The following is an 18,749-nucleotide window of genomic DNA, read 5'->3' on the forward strand; positions in this document are numbered from 1 at the left end:
CTCCACTGGCTGCCATTCATTTTCCGATCCCAATTCAAGGTGCAGACCATCATTTATAAAGCCCTAAACGGTTTGGGACCCACCTACCTTCGTGACCGTATCTCCTACCATAAACCTGCCCGATCTCTTCGATCATCAGGGGAGGCCCTCCTGTCGCCACTGCCTATATCCCAGACCTGCCTTGTGGGAACAAGGGAGAGGGCCTTTTCTGCTGTGGCCCCCCGTTTGTGGAACTCACTGCCCATTGAAATCAGGCAAGCCCCCACTCTTTTAGCCTTTAGGAAAGATTTAAAAACATGGCTCTTCCGGTGTGCTTTCGGAGAGTAACTGTTACACACTTCTTTTGTTACTCCCCCCAACATCTATCCTCTAGACTGTTTTTCTATCTTATGTCCCTGTTCCCCGTGGTTTTATTCTTATCTTTTTCTCACCCCAAGTTTTTAACTGAGTGTTCATGCAGCCCGCCCTGTTATATTGCTTTTTTGATTTTGTGTTGTACTGTACATGATTATTTATTGTATTGTTTAATTGTATTATGATATGTTGTTTTTATATTTTGCTATATTGTATTGTCCTGGGCATGGCCCCATGTAAGCCGCCCCGAGTCCCCGTTGGGGACATGGTGGCGGGGTATAAATAAAGTATTATTATTATTATTATTATTATCTAGACATTGCTCTATATTTAGAGAATTATATCTTTATAGGACTTGCAGAGGCTTCCAAACATATGAGGGGGAAAATTATATATTAAATTAATGTATTTGTAGGGGGAAATCTATATATTATTTACAAGCTTTGGGGCATGCATTTGCTCAAGGAAGAAATGCAAGCAAAGCCCTCCTAAAAGCAACTTTGGCCTCTTTTTCTCCTCCCCTTTCCCACCTCTTTTATTTATCCCTTTTCAAACTCTAAAAGTAGCCAGAAAAGGCTTTTTAAAACTTCCCTTCCTCTCCCAAAAAACCCACCCCATTTTTGTTTCCTTAGGAATAAAAAGAAATACACACCTTCTGTTGCTCTTCTTTCTCTCCTTCCCTCCCTATTGGCTCAAACGTTCTCGCAATAATAGTAATAATAATAATAAATCCTGCAAATTTGCAAGAGTCTCTCTTTTTCTTCCCCTTACAGCCATGCAATATTTTTTTTCTTCCTGGCTTGCAAGAGGCTCTCACTCACTCTCCTTTCACTTTTGAAAACATTCCCTTGTCTCTCTCTCTCTCTTAAAAAATTAGATAATTCCAGCCTGGGAGGAGAAGCGGAGAAGGGAGGTTTTGGAAAAGAAAACATACTGTGGCCTCCAGGCTCCGCTGCCTGGCTTGACCTTGACCCGATTATAAGCCAAGGGAGGCTTTTTCAGCTCGTAAATAAGAGCTGAAAAACTCGGCTTATCTTCGAGTATATACGGTAATTACTGTATTTACGAATATCACCATGTATTGAAAACATTGACTACAAAAATGCGTTGGATAATCCAGAACGTTGGATAAGCGGGTCTTGGAAAAGTGAGACTCTACTGTATTTACTTAGAAGTTTGTCATTGTGAGATAAAAATTTATATTAGAGATCAGTTTCTCTTTCAAAATCTTGTTGAAGTCCACACTAATACTAAAATCAGGAAAAATGAAAATAAGGTAATTTATATTCATTAAAGGTGTGTTAATGAACCACAGTTGTAAAGGGAGAGGGCATGTTGCTCTTTTGCCAAAAAATATATTCCTGACAAGGGGAGACCATCATAGGGTTATAGTTGCTCAAGCAATGGTCCTTTAAAACCAAAATAACACATCCTGTCAAGAGTCAGACGCCAGTTACAAAACAGAGTTTATTCCGAAGATAAGCCAAAAAATAACATAAACACAGGAAATATCCTTGAAACACTTCACTTATCAGTGTTTCGAGAGTAGATTGGACAATAGTAACTCAAAAACGAGCCACGCTAATTTCTCATGCTGGCATTCAATAAAGAACTAAATAACGCTTCAATTCAGCTTTGGAAAACAAATAGAGTTAATTGCTGGAAAATAAACAAACTAGAAAAGCAGTAAAACTGCTTCCACGGTGCAGCTAAGCCGAGAGCCTCAAAGGGATGATGAATAGCCGTCGTCAGAAGAATCCAAGGTCAGGTCAGGAGGCAGCAAAAATTCCGAAAGACAAACCAGTAGTCAGAAGCCGGGAGAAGTAGTCAGTCAGAGGGCGAAGACAGAAGCCAGGTCAAATACCAATCCAGAGTCCGAAGAGGGTGCAGTCATCCAAACCAGGTCCACGAAAAGGCACAAAGATGGTATCAGCAGATCCGAATCACAGTCCAAGTCCAGTCTTCACGAAAGCACAGAGATCCCAATGGCGCCTCAGCAACACCTTGCCACACGCAAAGTGCAGTGGCCAAACATTCCCATTTTATTCCCCTTCCTCCTGGGTGACCAAACACTCACACCCAAACACCAGGTGTCCCAAATCTACTCAGAGTCTGAACTCCACACAGCTAGAGCTCGTGGATCTGGAGTACCTAGCAATTCGTCGGAGTCCCAATCATCCTGCCCACACTTAGCCCCATGAACACTTAAAGAACCATCCTCCCTTCTCCAAGCATCCCAATTGGGATCAGCTCCTGCAGAAACCCCAGGTTCAGAAGTATCCATAGACCCCAAATCCCCAGACATCTCCGGTGGCTGTGTCCATTCAGTGCCCGCTTCCCCAGCCACCACCTGTTCTTCAGCATCCATCTCCCCATCTGAATCTTCCTCAGAAGATCCCCCATATAGCTCTCTAAGTCGCTTCCTGCGCAACTCCTCCAGTGAACCCTCATCACGAGGGTTTTTTCTTCCTCTTCGAATTCCATCACCATCAACCATAATCCCTGAAGGCGCAGTCACAACACATCCATGGTTAAACAAAATGGTCGGAATAGATTTTATAATCTTTTGCTTGAATTAAACAGGAACTGAATAATATTACGTTGATTAACAAAGTTACTTATTGAAAAAAACTATTTAGTTGAAGACTACAGATAGTTTTAGGTCACTATTATTCTAGGCCTACAACATTTTGCCTATTGTGTGGAATAGCTGCACTACTCTAGATTTAAATTTGGCAGTTAAAGAGAGGAACCTTTCCTGTTTGGGCATCTCTGAAGTTACTTGGCTCTTCATACAGCCAAATTCTTCTATGATAAGCCTAATTTTGCCTTGTATTCCATTCCCACTCTAGAGACATTCCAGATCTTGCAAAGCTGCTTGAAGTTTTTCTTATATTATGGTAGCAGTTGTGTGGAAAGTTTCAGCCAAATCACTTCTGACAGCTGGCCGATATTAGCTTTCTGTAAACTAGGTGGCTTTCTTATTTTGAGTTTTCCCTTACTTTTTCCCTGTTATGAACTCTTAAAATAGACAGATTCTGTTCCTTGCAAAGTTAAACTTGTTAAATTGTGGTGCCTACTCAAAATTTGGTGCCCTTGGCTAGCTGTGTGCATTTTGAATGGTTTTTCATGTTCATACAGAGATTTGGTTTGTTCAGTGACTCAGGAGGGATTTAGAAGGCAGGCACATACTGGCACATTTGAGGAAACCTTCCATTAAAGCCTTCATAAAACTGCTCAACTCTAAAATAAAGTAGCTATACTGCCAAAGGAATAACAAAAGTGGAGGAGCATGCTTAAATGAACCATAAGCACAAAATCTTGTGCAATTTTATTATACTGTTTCTGAAAGGCTAAAATGAAATTCTCAAGATACAATAACACTTAAAATTTTTAGTATGGGACAAACTATATATATTTAAAAATATATGTTTATTGAAGTTTTACATACATGTTTTTTTTAAAAAGAGGAGAACTATGATAGTGAGTAAAAGATGTGGGAAAAGGGATAGGGCATGTAAGGAAAAGAAGAGAAAAAGGGAAAAATAAGGAGGAAAAGCCAAGGGGCAGGGGGAATAATTTTTTTTTTAAAGGATGAGATTTTTGACTTTAACTTCCGATCCTCATTCTCATGGATTTATTTCTGTTATAGTCATTTATTTCTTTTGTTGATATGAGCTTCTCCTGTATCCTTTGGGACAAACTCTAATTTTAATAAACAAGTACTAATCTGAACATGTAGTTCAAGTTACAGAAAGAAAACTATGGAGTATTTTATTGATTGTGATAACAGTACCACCCTTAACAAGTTACTGTAATTTTGTTCTGCTTGATCTGCACATTGCTCTTTTCTGTAGACAGCGTTGTGGTTCACAGAACTACTTCTTGGAAACTATTGAGATTGGCCTAAAACTGATGTTTAATGTCAGTTCTGTGGATCAATGAAACTACCATGTGTTTTCTGTTGGCACTGAAGGCATTTGCACTCCCCATATAGCACTGTCGTTTTCCTCCTTTTGATCTGATGTTTTGTACTTGAGTGAAGCTTCCATAATAGGTTGTTGTGCATTTTCCAGGCTGTATGGCCATGTTCCAGAAGCATACAGCCCGAAAAATGCACAACAACGCAGTGATTCCGGCCATGAAAGCCTTCGACAACACATTGCTTCCATAATAGTTTTCCTAAATTGGGGAGAGAGGCAGAACAATTTAATGGATTTGTACTGCTTTGGAGCTTTCCCAATTGTTGGGGGTGAAAATACACTACCACACTTACAGAATCATAGAATCCTAGAAATGAAAGAGACCAAAAGTGCTGTCCAGTCCAACCCTGTTCTGTCATGCAGGAACACAGTCACAGCACTCCCAATAGATGTTGTCTAGCCTCTGCTTAAAAACCTCCAGAGAATGTGACTCCATCACACTCCCAGGCAGCATATTCCACTTAGATGGAATTATGCTTTAAAGAGGTAATTTTGAATTTCATGTAAATCAAGGACAAATTTCATGTAAATCAAGGACAAAATTATCAGCATGATGTCATCTAAGTAAGAAACATATTCAAGTTTTATAACCAGGATGACTTGAATAATAAATATCTATAGAACAGAGCATGACATTCATTCTGATCAAACAGGAAATGTTTTTTATTATTATTTCAGTGGAAATAGTGGGATGGCCAGTACAACACTTTCTTTTTTTTCTAAGACTGATGTCCCTTTGGATCCATATATTTTCCCATAGTGAGAACAGGTAGAATCTAACTTGTTTTCTCAATGGTTCTCCTCAGAACCCCCTGAAAATGCTCTTTGAGGATCAGGAGTATCTATTAACTGCAGTAGACTGTAGTGATGGGGCTCTAGGAGAACAGAAAGATTGAATGAAGCTAGATGAAAACCTTTGGATCGAGCAGATGGTGACTTTTGCCTAATTGTCCATGATCTCCTCCTTTCCCCCCAGTCCATACCTCTGACATTTAATTATACAAATTGAAACTGAATATACATTCATTGTTTATTCGTTCAGTTGATTCCGACTCCTTGTGACCGCATGGACCAGCCTACGCCAGAGGTTCCTGCTGGCTATCGCCACCCCCAGCTCCTTCAATGTTGATTCAATTCACTTCAAGAATACCATCCATCCATCTTGCCCTTGGCTGGCCCCTCTTCCTTTTTCTTTCCATTTTCCCCAGCATCATTATCTTCTCCAACTTTCCTGTCTTCGCATTATGTGGCCAAACTACTTCATTTTTGCCTTTAATGTCCTTCCCTCCAGTGAGAATTCAGGCTTTATTTCCTGAAGTATGGACTGGTTTGATCTTGTGGTCCATGGCACTTAATTTTCCTCCTTTCAAATACGTCTGTCTTCCTTCACTCAGCCTTCCTTATGATCCAGCTATCACTGTTTTATTGATGTAATAATAATATATAATCTCATATTGTTAGTTTACTCATTGCAATATAACAGCCTATGTACACGGGCCAAATGAGATGGGGTGAAGGTGAATGGACTTAATGGCTTAATGTGGGCTTGCCCTACATTACCACGTTACCCGAAATCGGGAAATGCCCTGGAGCTTTCCCAAAGCTCCAGAGCTTAACTATACTTTGGCAACATGTAAACAGTTGGGCTGGCTCTGATTTGGCACCAGCCACCACTTTCCCAGCACTTAGGTGATCCCTCCTTTCTGCTGTCCTCTCTCTGAGTTTTGCTGGCAATTTGACCAGTGTCAGCACTAGGGATAAGCAAGAACCAAGAGCACTTTTGTGTCCCATGGTTGCTACTACAGTGAAGACAAAACTGTGAAAGTAACTGTGGTCATCCAGTAGCACTGAACTGGGTTTATCGCCACTGGGCAGTGTGGACGTTCCCATGTTGCTGGGGTGGCTTAGAGGCTTGCTGTGTGGACCCCTTCCCACCACCTGGAAGCTGGTTGTGTGGACTTCCCTCGGGCTGATCTGAACAACTCCATTCCAGATCAGCCCTGGCATAAGTGGCATGTGTAAATGTGCCCTAAATTGCATAGGATGGATTACTACCATGGATGTATGAAAATGTATTGAATAATCAAAAAATGTCTTGATATTGCATGTGAATATTTATTATTTATTTATTTACAGCATTTATATTCCGCCCTTCTCACCCCAAAGGGGACTCAGGGCGGATCACATTACACATATAGGCAAACATTCAATGCCTTTTTAACACAGAACAAAGACAAGACAAACATAGGCTCCGAGCGGGCCTCAAACTCATGACCTCCTGGTCAGAGTGATTCATTGCAGCTGGTTGCAGCTGGCTTGCTCTCCAGCCTGTGCCACAGAATATTATGGCTTGCCCATAAACAAGGACTACAAATCAGTACTGAATTCTGTTTTATGATCCTGATGAATAGCAAAAAAAAAACAACTAGGCTATATAGTAACATGTGCTGGCAAATTGTGGTTTCCTGAGAAAACAGAAGGTTTTTCATAAATCACAGTGTACAAGAAAGACAGCATTGGGAAAGAAGGAATAGATCATAAGCTTGGAATTGCTGTTCATCCATGTAACATCAAAATATAGGTGGCTGTTACACGTGAATGTAGCTAGTACCTCTTTCTAATTTCAAAATACTGGTTTAAAAATGTTGTTTATAATGATATTTATAGGACATTCCACAAATATTCTGGGTTTTTTTTCCTTGTTCTGAGAGGATTTGAATTCAGTAATTATTTCACTGGGCAAAATAAAGATACATAGTAAATAAACTGTTACAGCTTCAATATGCTATTTTACTTCTTATATTGTACAAATGCGATTATACCTTATATGCCAAGTGGTAAGTGGATGTCTTTAGTAGTGTTTCCAAAGAAGACTGTGAACAGAGTGAGCATTCTCTTTCAGAGTTGTATGTATGAAAGAAAATACAGATGTAATTGTATTTGTCTATGATAGATTCTGTGGCTAGCATGGCTAGATTATTTAATAACACGGTGGTATTATATAGGACTAAAGTTTTCATTGACAATCTGGGAAAGAAACAAACGTGGCCATTTTTTGCCATCTGTTGATAATGCTATATAAAGAAAATTATTCTGGTTGCTGTGGAAACTAACATTTCCAAAACCGCAAGTTACTTAAATTTTCCACCTTTGAAAATCTTGCTGTCTCTCTCTCAGGGAGGAATATGCACATGAGAAATATATCAGAAATGTTCTAGTTATTTTTCACCAGCTGTTAACTGCAAAATGTATTACATCTATGCATTTTGCCGCAAATGGTAACTTTGTCATTTGTGTGTGGCTATGCTATGGTATGGTATGGTACAGTAGAGTCTCACTTATCCAACATAAATAGGCTGGCAGAACATTGGATAAGCAAAAATGTTGGATAATATGGAGGGATTAAGGAAAAGCCTATTAAACATCAAATTATGTTATGGTTTTACAAATTAAGCAGCAAAACATGTTTTACAACAAATTGACAGAAAAAACAGTTTAGTACATCGTAATATTATGTAGTAATTAAAGCATTTATGAATTTAGCACCAAAACATCACAATGAATTGAAAACATTGACCACAAAAACATTGACTACTAAAAAAAAGACTAGAAATAAAGATAGAATGATATAAAATGAACTTACAGTAACAACACTGTCAGAAGTTAAATCTGTAAAACGTTCAGTCCTGTGAAGATTTTTAAAAATCTGTGATCCTTGTCTGCCTAGAAAAACAGCTGTGGATCTGGACGGGAGGCAGACTTCGTTGGCTAATACAGAACGTGGGACGGGCGAGGGTTGGATAAGCGAAACTCTACTGTATAGTGATGTAGATAGCTACGTTGCTAACTGTGTTGTGGGATTCCACAATGCAGTAAATATAATCATGTAGGTTTCAGAAAATGAATATTTATTTCAGCTTTTTCTGGAATTATTTATATTATCCCTTGTCGTAATGTTTCTTTAGTGAGGCACAACTTGTTTGCTCTTTGTAGCGTGTTGTAATCTGGATTTAGTTGGGGGGGGGGGGGGGGAATCAGAGTGTGCAAGTGTTGAGGATCATGCTAAGTTCCAGAAATAGAGTGATGTGCATTATAATCTTAAAATTCTATCATTCCTATTATCCAGTTCTCTGCAGGGTAATGAGTTATCTAAGAGGTAAAACAGTAAGCCCTTGCAATCCATAGGCTCTCCACCTATGATTTAAACCAGGGGTCCCCAAACCTTTTAAACAGGGGGCCAGTTCATAGTCCCTCAGACCGTTGGAGGGCCAGACTATAGTTTTTTAAAAAACTATGAACAAATTCCTATGCAGTGCACACTGTACATATCTCATTTTGAAGTAAAAACAAACAAAACAGGAATAAATACAGCCTCAATGTTAATCATAATCATAATAAAAATAATAAAGAGGGTTGGAAGAGACCCCTTGGGCCATTTAGTCCAACCTCCTTCTGCCTTTGTGCGCCAAAAGCACTAGCAAAGCACCCCTTAATAATTAATTAATTATTAATTAAATAATAATTAAAATACCATAAACAAGCAAAGCTTTGGAAGGCACTCACCAGGCGAGGGAGGAGACGGGAAAGGTGCGTGCCTTTCCCTCTTACCCCGCGCCGCACGCACCTTCCTCGACGGAGGAGAAGGGAGCTGCTGCCGCAGGGGCTGGATAAATGGCTTCGATGAGCCGCATATGGCCCCCGGGCCTTAGTTTGGGGACCCCTGATTTAAACCAACTGCAGATCATTGTGACTCATATCTTAAATTGTGGCACGTGAATGTACATGGACTTGCTGTCATGGTTCAGTAATATGGGGCATGGCCATCTGTGTTTTTTGCCCTGCAAGGCCCAGGGACTTGAACCCCTGAAGGATCCAGAGAGCAAACTGTACACAATTGTGTTTTCAGATAGAGGACATTGTATAGCTATTCAGTTTTTTATTTAACATTTTTTCCTCATCAGAAAAAAAATAGAAAAAGCAATTGTAAAACATGACACAGAAGAAGATGGCTTTGTTACAAAATATTATGAATTGAAGCAATGACTCAAAATTCTGTGAATGAAGATTACCACTGCCATTGCACAATAAAAGCCTCATTTGGAAGAACCTTTGAAGTCCCAGATGATTTTACTTTAGATGTTGGAGTGGATTTTTATGATTAAACAGAGGTAGTTATGTTATCCCAGCTTTCTTAACCAGTGCCAGGACAGTGAACAATTAATATAAAACACATGCTAAAATCACAAATTAGAAATATCTAAATATTTGTACAAATCAATCTTCTGGAAGGGAGTTGCATGGGGGAAGGGGTAAGAAATGGTAATCATGGAGATCATCTTACTCCATAGCACTATGAGGAGGGAATACTTAGCCGATCATAACATCTGAGTAGGTCATTACTGGGGGAAATACTTTGGGTATCATTTAATATTCTAATGTGAACTCAAGAAGGGTCTGGGGAAGAATAGAAGAAAATGTCTTCAAGTTAAGGACAGAGAGCCCATGGAGCTTGGGTATGAGAAATCAATATCATTCTAGCATCTAACATACGTAGTGCTGCTCTTGGATAATCATGATGGCAGAATTGAAATCATGCACCATATTGAATGCATGAAAATGTTCTACAAGTGCTGCCATTTCACTAGGAGAATTGACATGCCCCTGTATTTATGTGGTTTCGATCTGACTTCCTCATGAAGTTGTAAAGTCTTATTGGATTTTTCTACATTTCCCCCTAAATAGTTCCCTGCTTTTCTGTCTGCTACAGAAAAAAATGTGTTTTGCCACCAGATGTTCTGGATTGGTTTTGTCTGATTCATTATAAATACAAGATTTTGAAAAAAAAAATACTTGAAGAGCCTTTTGTCAGTAGTACTCAGCCTTCAAATTTCTTCCACTATTTTTTTCATTCTGGCAAAAATATTTCAGCGAAGAGTGCAGCTAAATTATGGAAATTACGGATTCATCTCTTATCTCTAGTTCAAAAGTGAAATGGCTGATTGTTAGAAGTTGAAGCGCAAGGATTTTTAGTGGGAATGCTCATGTTTGTGTGATTTATTCTTTTAAACAGATGGACGGTAGTGGGAGGTGTAATTCTTTCAGCACATAAACTATTAGCCTGTGTTACTGCTTGTGTGGGTGGTGCGAGTCTTATCTCAACATACCATAATAGTGTATTTGTTTCAGAGCTAGACTCTCCTCCCCCCTCCATCAACAGGATTTTTTAAAAAACAGTTTTGCAGTTAAATCTGTCTCTGTTTTAAAAAACTTGTTTTTGTCAGAAGAATAATACAATAATTGGACATCACTTTTAGTCTTCTTTCTTGTTCTGTAAATCTAGATTTGCCATGGCGTATTGCACAAGTCTAATTTTATTTACTTTGAGGGTTCTCTATGTAATAATTGCAAGAGGCACAAAACAGAAGGGGCATCATAATCTTGAGAGATTTATATTTATGTTTATATACTTGTGGTTCTACTTTGCCCAAGCTTTTAATAAAGAATCTGTCTGATACAGATGTGTGTGTATGTATGTATTTGTGCACCCAATTTTACTTGGGCTGCTTCCAGTTCAATTTTTTTCCTAGAGGCACCTGTCTTCTGCTACATACCCATCAAGAATAATTGCACCATCTGGAAGTCTTTTATGTACCTGTGACTAGGATTCAGTATCTCTGGGGAATTGGATTCAGGTAGAATGTGAATGTGACCCCCGGAGCCATGTCAAGTGACTGCAATAGCTTCTAGTTACTAAAGGATGGTCACCTTAGGCTTTATTTGTTTGAAGTCTCGTGTAATTTGCTCAAGTGAAGATTGAGTACATATCACCAGTATAATTCTGTTTACCACTTGGGATATAAAAGTACTTCAGTTCTTACTAACCTGATAACTTGGGCAAAGAAAACGTTAATAACTAGAACACTTAATAGTAATAGTCATATAAATGAATCCTGCATTATTTATCATTTTTCTTTAAAAGATTTCTCCTTTTATTTTATCCACTGACATTTTTCTGTCTAGAAATGCTACTGATTAGCAGCTGTTTTATCATTAAATTGGGTTATTTCACAGGTTAGCATCTCTTCACCGTTTCTTCCTTGGAATTCTATTTTTAATCTAACGTCTGCCTCACCTTAGTAGATTTAATTTACATTTTTTTCTGCCAAAATGAGGATGACGTGGTGGCTGAACATATTTTCTAACTAGGCTTGAGCCTCTAACTTAAGTATTGATTTTCTCAAAAATAGTCATACAACGTACACATATTCTTTGTACTTAACTGGATATATTCTTATGGCATAGCACATTAATGTTATTTGCTTCAGTATGTGTTGATTCTTCCCCTGAATATTGTTTCTTCACCAGAGAAGGCAATGATATAAATATGTCTGTTTTCATCATCTTCAAAATTTGTGGAAATCAAAACTTTTGAAACAAACTTTGCTAAGAGCTTAAGATGAAAAGAATGTTGCGTCTGTTCACACAATCAAAAGCATACGCAGCAATGATATAGATGTTTTCCTTTAATAATATGTGTGAAATTATAGTTACACATTATAGTTCTGCTTGCCTTTTGTTCTACAGATCCCATCAAAGATCGCACACATTTAGGCTGTATCATCATGGTTTGTTGGATGTGGAATTCATTCATTGTTCTCACGTTTCTTTCTTCCACCTCTTTGTTTCTTCTTTCATTTCTTTCTTGTACTTCCCACCTGTCAAATGCCCATCTTAAAATCATGATTTGCAGAGATTGTTAAAAGCAGACTAGTTCTTACCAGTTGAAAGAGCAAATTGTAGCAATAGCTTCACTTGCTACATTGATGAAACATAATTATATTTTGGATCTTTTGCTCTAGCCTGTTACAGGTTGCATGCACTGGGCCTGAGCAACTTTTGTACCTCAAGCAGTTTGTAGGCCTCATTTTGATGTCACAGAGCAGCCTGTCCAATCCTAAAAAGTCTTCTGGAATCTCTCAGTTATGGTCCGCCCTCCACCATCAGTCCATTAGGTGGAGAAGGAGTGGAAGGGAGGTATAGAGAAGGAGGCAACACAGGAAAAGAAAGGTGTTCAACAGTGAGAGATAAAATTGTGAACGCAAGAGCAAAGAAAAAAAAGAATTGGGTTATCTAATTTTAGCTTTCAGCAAGTACACACCATTTAGCTTCTGCCATGTCTTCTTTTGGATTTTTTCTTCAACCCTACCTGCCACCATCATTTCATCCTTAGCAGGCTATTGGCAAGGAAATGAAACTTTCAATAGATCTAAATAATTCCTAAACTAAAACATGGTTTAGGTCTGTAGTGGGCAGCTCTGATGCACCTGGGCCCCATTTCCCGCACCTGTTCCACCAGCCAAACCAAATAATTGACTGGAAGCTCATTTCCTTTTCTAGCCATGTAAAATGTTTTTTTTCCTCAAAGCAAAATGGGTGAGGGGAACATTTAGTCACAGGAGGATTGTGGTTGCCAGTATCTTCTGGAAGTATAATTCCCTAATCCCCGTTTTCAAAAAAAGAAAAAAGAAAAAAAAGCTTGCTATTTGGGATCTATGATGGTTCCAGAGACTGAACAGATAGTCTTCAGAGACCAAATCACACTCATCATCTCTTTATTTAGGGGAGCAGGAATACGACAACATGAATTCATTTCCAGTCACTGAAACTATTATTTAGATGTACATCTGAAATAGCATTAGGTATGATGGAGAATAATTTGAGGGTCTGAAGTACTGTTCTGACTTTATTTATTTTTCTTTGACAGAGGTTTTGTGTCTGATAGCAGAAACAATCTGCAGATGAGAGGTCTGGTGGTTTTACTTATATCTAAGGCAGCTGGACCTAGCATAACAACAGAGAATTCCCTTCAGAATGATATGATCAGTGGAATATATCCCAGGTAAGATTTTGATAATATCAAAGAACCATACAGTGAGCCCTCCATATTCGCTGGGGTTAAAGGTATAGGACCAGCACGAAAGTCAAAAACTACAAATAAATAAATTGCTGCTTTTTTACCAGAGAGAATACCTCTTTAGGAGTCGCCAGTTCCTTCAGCACAACTCGGTGATTAGCTTCCACTGGAAGTTGACAGTAGAGTTACGCTGGAGCACCTGGAAATGACATTTTAGTCAAAGCCACAAACAAAAGTCAGAGCTGTCAAAGCTGTCAAAGCTGACTATATATTGATTTTTCTTAAGAGCTATCTTCATATGTGGTTTCAGTTTTTATTTTTACCTGTTGTGTTTGGTTTCTTTAACATTTTCTATATTAATATGTCAGTAATACAAATAGCTGTGATGATGAGAAACCAACTATGTTAGCTGATTTGTCTTAAATAACCCTTATGTCAATATTTAAAGCAAATCATTTAGTGTATTTAATGATTCTGATGTAGAGAAATGAATAAGAAACTGTGCATCCAGCAGGGTTTTAAAAGTTTTTCTTTCATTTAGCATTTCAAAACTGCAATCCAAGTAAGAATTACCAGTTCCTTTACCTGCAGATTTAGAACTACTTTGTATCTCCCTTACATCTTGCTTTCAAGTTAGGGCTTTGCACAGCCTCTAATCCCACTCAATGTGTTAACAGTAGAAATCCTAGTCTAGTTGACTGAATGTGTAACCACTGTCAAATGATTGACTATAATCCTTATCATTTGTTGAGGAAGGAAACAAAAAGAGATTTAAGTCCTCTGTTTCAAGTCTGCAAATATGATAAGACATGACTGCCAATGATCTGATTGAGCTATGTGCCTTGGCTATCATATCAGGATTTTTAATATCAAGGATATATATACTTTTTGTACACATAGGTCCTTTTCATTTAAAGAGATGCTAACAAAGCCTGCTTCCATATGCAAATATTTCCAGCTGAGTCAAAGTGATGGTGTTTTCTCATTTCTGCTTTTCGGTCATGTTACACTTTCCCAGCTGTGCAGAGGCAGCAATGCTTATCCATGTGTTGTCTCCTTCAGTTTTATGAAGGAAACATCAAGGCAAACCTGATCTAGGAGCACTGATAAATACAGCCCATCAGATCTGGTTTGTGTTAAAGCTTGTGTCTGAATGTTATGTAGGCTTTCATTTGAATTTGCAAGACTGGGGAAGATAAATGTATCAATTTTTAAAAGAAACAATGGACTAAAGGTTCATTCTCATCAATCATCAAATGGAAATATTTCTCGGGTATCCGGAATTAATTATGTCACTTTTTGCAAGCATTGCAAGCCATTTTGTTGGTTTGGGGCATTTCTCCTTACTTGCTTGTATTAAAGACCATTTTTATGTCAAATATATTAATTTCTGATGTCTCCGCTAATACAAAATTTTATTCCTAAATTGTAAATAGTCTACTATGGAGCACAGGACATATATCAGTTTGATTAGGTGTCTTATTTTATGATAAAGGATAATAAAGACTGGATTTGGTAATCCCTTGGACTTTAATAGAAGTCATATGCAAATACCTAGAAGAATTTAAGCAGTATGGTTAGAATTACCCTTTATGTTTATCTTACTCCATTTGTTGTAGATACTTCTCAAAAATATGTCATGCAGTTTTCAAGGAATCTGTTCTCCTGCAACATTATGTATGACCTTTATAATCGCCATGTATATTCTGTGTGATTTGTGTGTGTACCAATTATTCAGTTCCAAAATGCATTAGATTTTTTTCTTTACATTCTAATTAGCCTTTTAGATTTTACTGTCACTTTATCATGTTTGCATGCTTACCTCTTGTGTGCCTTAATAGGTCACTGTAAATCTACAGTCGCCATTATTGATTATTATTTGTCTGTTTTTAGAACCTCAATGGGAGCAGTTAGTGGGTTCCTCATAATTCATAGGAGTTGTGGTTTTGGCTAGTTTTCAGAACCTTGAACCATCATCAAATAACTCTTATTTCTCTGAATATTATCAAAATAATGTGTGGGGAAATCTCAGGGCTGATTTCAAATATGAAAATGAGAAAGGGATTGTTCAGGATAGTCATGCATAACATTTCTCTTATATTTCTTTTAATGAATAAAAGAACAGTAGATGTAATCTTGATTGAAGCTCAGTGTGGGCCGAGTGGTTTGGTTTTCTTTCTCCTTCAACAGGTCTGGAGCCTGGAATTTCGCCCCCTTCTACCTTTCCCATATAAAAGTAATTGCGAGGAAATACCAAATTGTTTGGCCTTGTGTATTTTCCATACAGAAGGTTCCCTTTCAGTTCTTAGTGTCTTCCAATGATATATTGATATTTTGGTACATTTTTGTCAGTGGAGCAGATAGCTGCAAATGGACTGAGTCTCTGGGGTGTGTGTGTGAAAGAGTGAATGTGTATGTGTATGGATCTTATGTGAGTTAGTGTGGGAGAAAAAGTGAATTGTTCTCCATATTGTGTGAAGTATATGTTTTCTATGCAGAATTAACCTTTGTAATGGCTCCCATGACCTCCCCTGCTATCAATATTTGTCCCTATAGGCAGTCTTATCTATGTAGATGCCTTATATAGCTCTTTAATGCAATGATAGAGAATATGAAATCCAAAGTTGTTGGATTTCAGTTCTCATAAGTGTTATACAGCTTTGCTGAGAGCCAATAAACATTTTTTAAGCAATATTACTAATGTTCAGTTGTAGTCGCACAACATTTGGAGAGCACAGGATTGCAGAAGAGAGATGGGTTCTCCTTACCAAAAGTGGAAGAGAGGCAGCCATCTGTCTATGATCTCAGCCCGGGTGATTTTTATAATTCATATGATTTGTGCTTTTATTTGCTTTCTGTTATACAAATAATTTTAAATTCTGCAACTTGGGCAAATGAAAATAGCAAGCTGTGGCGCAGGCTGGTTAGCAGCCAGCTGCAACAAATCACTCTGACCAAGAGGTCATGAGTTCGAGGCCTGCCCGTGCCTGCGTCTGTCTCTGTTCTATGTTATGGCATTGAATGTTTGGCTTATATGTGCAATGTGATCTGCCCTGAGTCCCCTTCAGGGTGAGAAGGGCGGAATATAAATACTGTAAATAAATAAATAAATATTGTATTACATGGTTTTATTTAACTAAGCTGCTTTAAACTTACTCTTTTAAACTGTGAAAAAGTTTGGTTGACACAGCTTCACAGGTTTCTTGTTGAATGCTCTTCTGCCTCAGCACACTCTCAGCTCCCCACCCTCAGTCAAAAGATAGTCCTGTAACTGGAATTTTTCTTTCAGAATTTTTATCAAGAAGTTCCCATATCTATTTTCCTCCTCATACTCAGAACTCATAAAACGTGTCATACTGTGGAAAAATGTCACAATAAGCATAACTAACTCCTGTCCATGTTTTAGGACTGGTGAGGTGTGTATGTTTAAATATAAGCACATGCCTTTTTATACCAAGTAAATGCAATACTAAGGCTAGGGAGATTCTAAATCCATCATTTACACAAGCTACTCACATTTACATAAAGCTACTTGATTTGGTACAGTGTTGTGTGACAGCTGATTTAAAAGCAATTTAGAATACTTCAGACAGATCTTATTTGTTGGAAATAGCTGGGATAATAACGGAAGGTGTTGATTGAGATTGTTGGTCCAGAAGGATACAGAAAACATATTATGACTTCAAGATAACTTTATTTCTGAGTCCGCAGAAGCCAATACGCTTTTCTATTTTTCTCAACAGATGTAAGTATAAGAAATTAAGTCACAGACTTTGGGGGGAATTTCACTCTTTTCAAAAAAGTATGGTTTCTGCCATTCACCTTTTCAGAATTCAATGTAATTTTTAAAAATTTAAACATTCCCTCCTATATTTTTATTTTACTCAAAAGAGCCATAGCAGTTGCAAAATGATAACCGTTCTCTAGGAGCACTAGCAATGCATCTGAGTGGTTTATCTGTAAGATTTGGGGAATGGATGAGAGGGGAGATGATGACTCTAGGCAATATTTGTGTGACTACAGCTGTGTTACAGTAAATTGATAGCACTACATGATAAAAGCACTAATGATAAGTTTTTGAAAAATAAAACTTTGAAGAAATGGCTGCAGCTCTCACAAACAAGATCATTTCAGGAAAAGCCAGTTGTGCACAAGGACTAGACTGGTCTCAGCTGCATATATTGTGGTAATACATATTATTAATGGGATTGTTAATTGGTCTTTGACTTTCAGTTATAGGAATGACAGGCCATAACAATGAATTCTAGCCTGTATTGCTGCACATTAGGACACTGCCATGTACATTTTTTCTTGTGGAGCTTGATGGCCTAATCCACCTCTTTAGCAATGTTGGAATTTAACTAAGGTATATGTTGTCTGTAGCATACATTTTGAGGCAGGGATAATTACAAGGGGCAGAAATTTTTAACCCTACAACTTCCTCAGAATCTAATAATATATTTCAGTGTCATGGTTGCTCACACAAAATGGCCTCATTGGGAAGATCAGGATCACCTTCGTCTTTTTTAAGAGGAAGAAATCCATATTAACATGTGAATATGGTTAATGTATCATCTATTTCTGTAAAGGTTCAGCATTTAACAACCTCTCAATCTGCAGTAGGCACTAGTCTACTGTTTAAATGCAAGGCTGTTCTTATGGATCTTTTTTCTTAATCTAATTATCTACCAGTATTTAATTAAAAATACACCCAAACCTCCACATTTGCTGGAGTTAGGGGCACAATACCTGCATACAAGTTTGTTTGTTTTTTCGTGTCAGGAGCGACTTGGGAAACTGCAAGTCACTTCTGGTGTGAGAGAATTGGCCGTCTGCAAGGATGTTGCCCTGGGGACGCCTGGATGTTGTTGTTGTTTTTTGATGTGGTAGGCTTCTCTCATGTCCCCGCATGGAGCTGTAGCTGATAGTGCAATGGTTCCCAAACTTATTTGGCCTGCCGCCCCCTTTCTAGAAAAAATACTACCCAGCACCCCCTGGAAAGGCAGCCGTGGCTTAGAGGGGTGGGCATGGCTCCTGCTCAAGAGGGTGGGACTGAGCCTCTCCCCTAGTCCAAGATGCAGGGCGGGGAGATGGGCGGGGCCACAAATGGGCGGCCAGGACTGGGATGGGCGGAGTTACGAGCTCTGAGGCAGGGCTGAGCTTCTATCCCTGTCCTGCAGTGCCTTCCAGGACACAGGAGGTGGGGCTAGAGGAGGGGGCGGGGCCTCTTCCCAAGTGCCTGATGGGGCTGAACCTCTATATCCCACCCCCATGTTCTAACAAGCGCCTCAGGGGAGGTATACAGAGGCTCAGCCCTGTCTTGCACTCTTGGGAAGAGGCCCCGCCCCCCACCCCTAGCTCCACCCTCTGTGTCCCAACAAGAGCCTCAGGAGAGGTATAGATTCTCATCCCTGTCTCAGGCTCTTGGGAAGAAGCCCCGCCCACTCCTCTAGCTGTCACACTCAAGGCAGCGGAGCACCAAGAACCATACACAGAGG

The 18,749-nt window shown here is 38.7% G+C and overlaps 1 protein-coding gene across 3 annotated transcripts in view; it reads left to right on the forward strand.

Moving 5' to 3' along the window:
* Positions 1–18,749, forward strand: part of pdss2 (decaprenyl diphosphate synthase subunit 2) — a 128,633-nt gene that overhangs the window by 7,472 nt on the left and 102,412 nt on the right. For 2 of the 3 annotated variants that reach the window (XM_008120784.3, XM_003215631.4), the window contains exon 2: positions 13,102–13,236. The exons of the other annotated variant lie outside the window; for it this stretch is intronic. In XM_008120784.3, the coding sequence (XP_008118991.1) occupies positions 13,102–13,236 (135 nt within the window). The remainder of the gene's footprint in view (positions 1–13,101; positions 13,237–18,749) is intronic. 3 annotated transcript variants of the gene reach the window in all.

The sequence above is a fragment of the Anolis carolinensis genome, chromosome 1 (genome assembly GCF_035594765.1).
Source record: "Anolis carolinensis isolate JA03-04 chromosome 1, rAnoCar3.1.pri, whole genome shotgun sequence".
NCBI classification, from domain to species: Eukaryota; Metazoa; Chordata; class Lepidosauria; order Squamata; family Dactyloidae; genus Anolis; species Anolis carolinensis.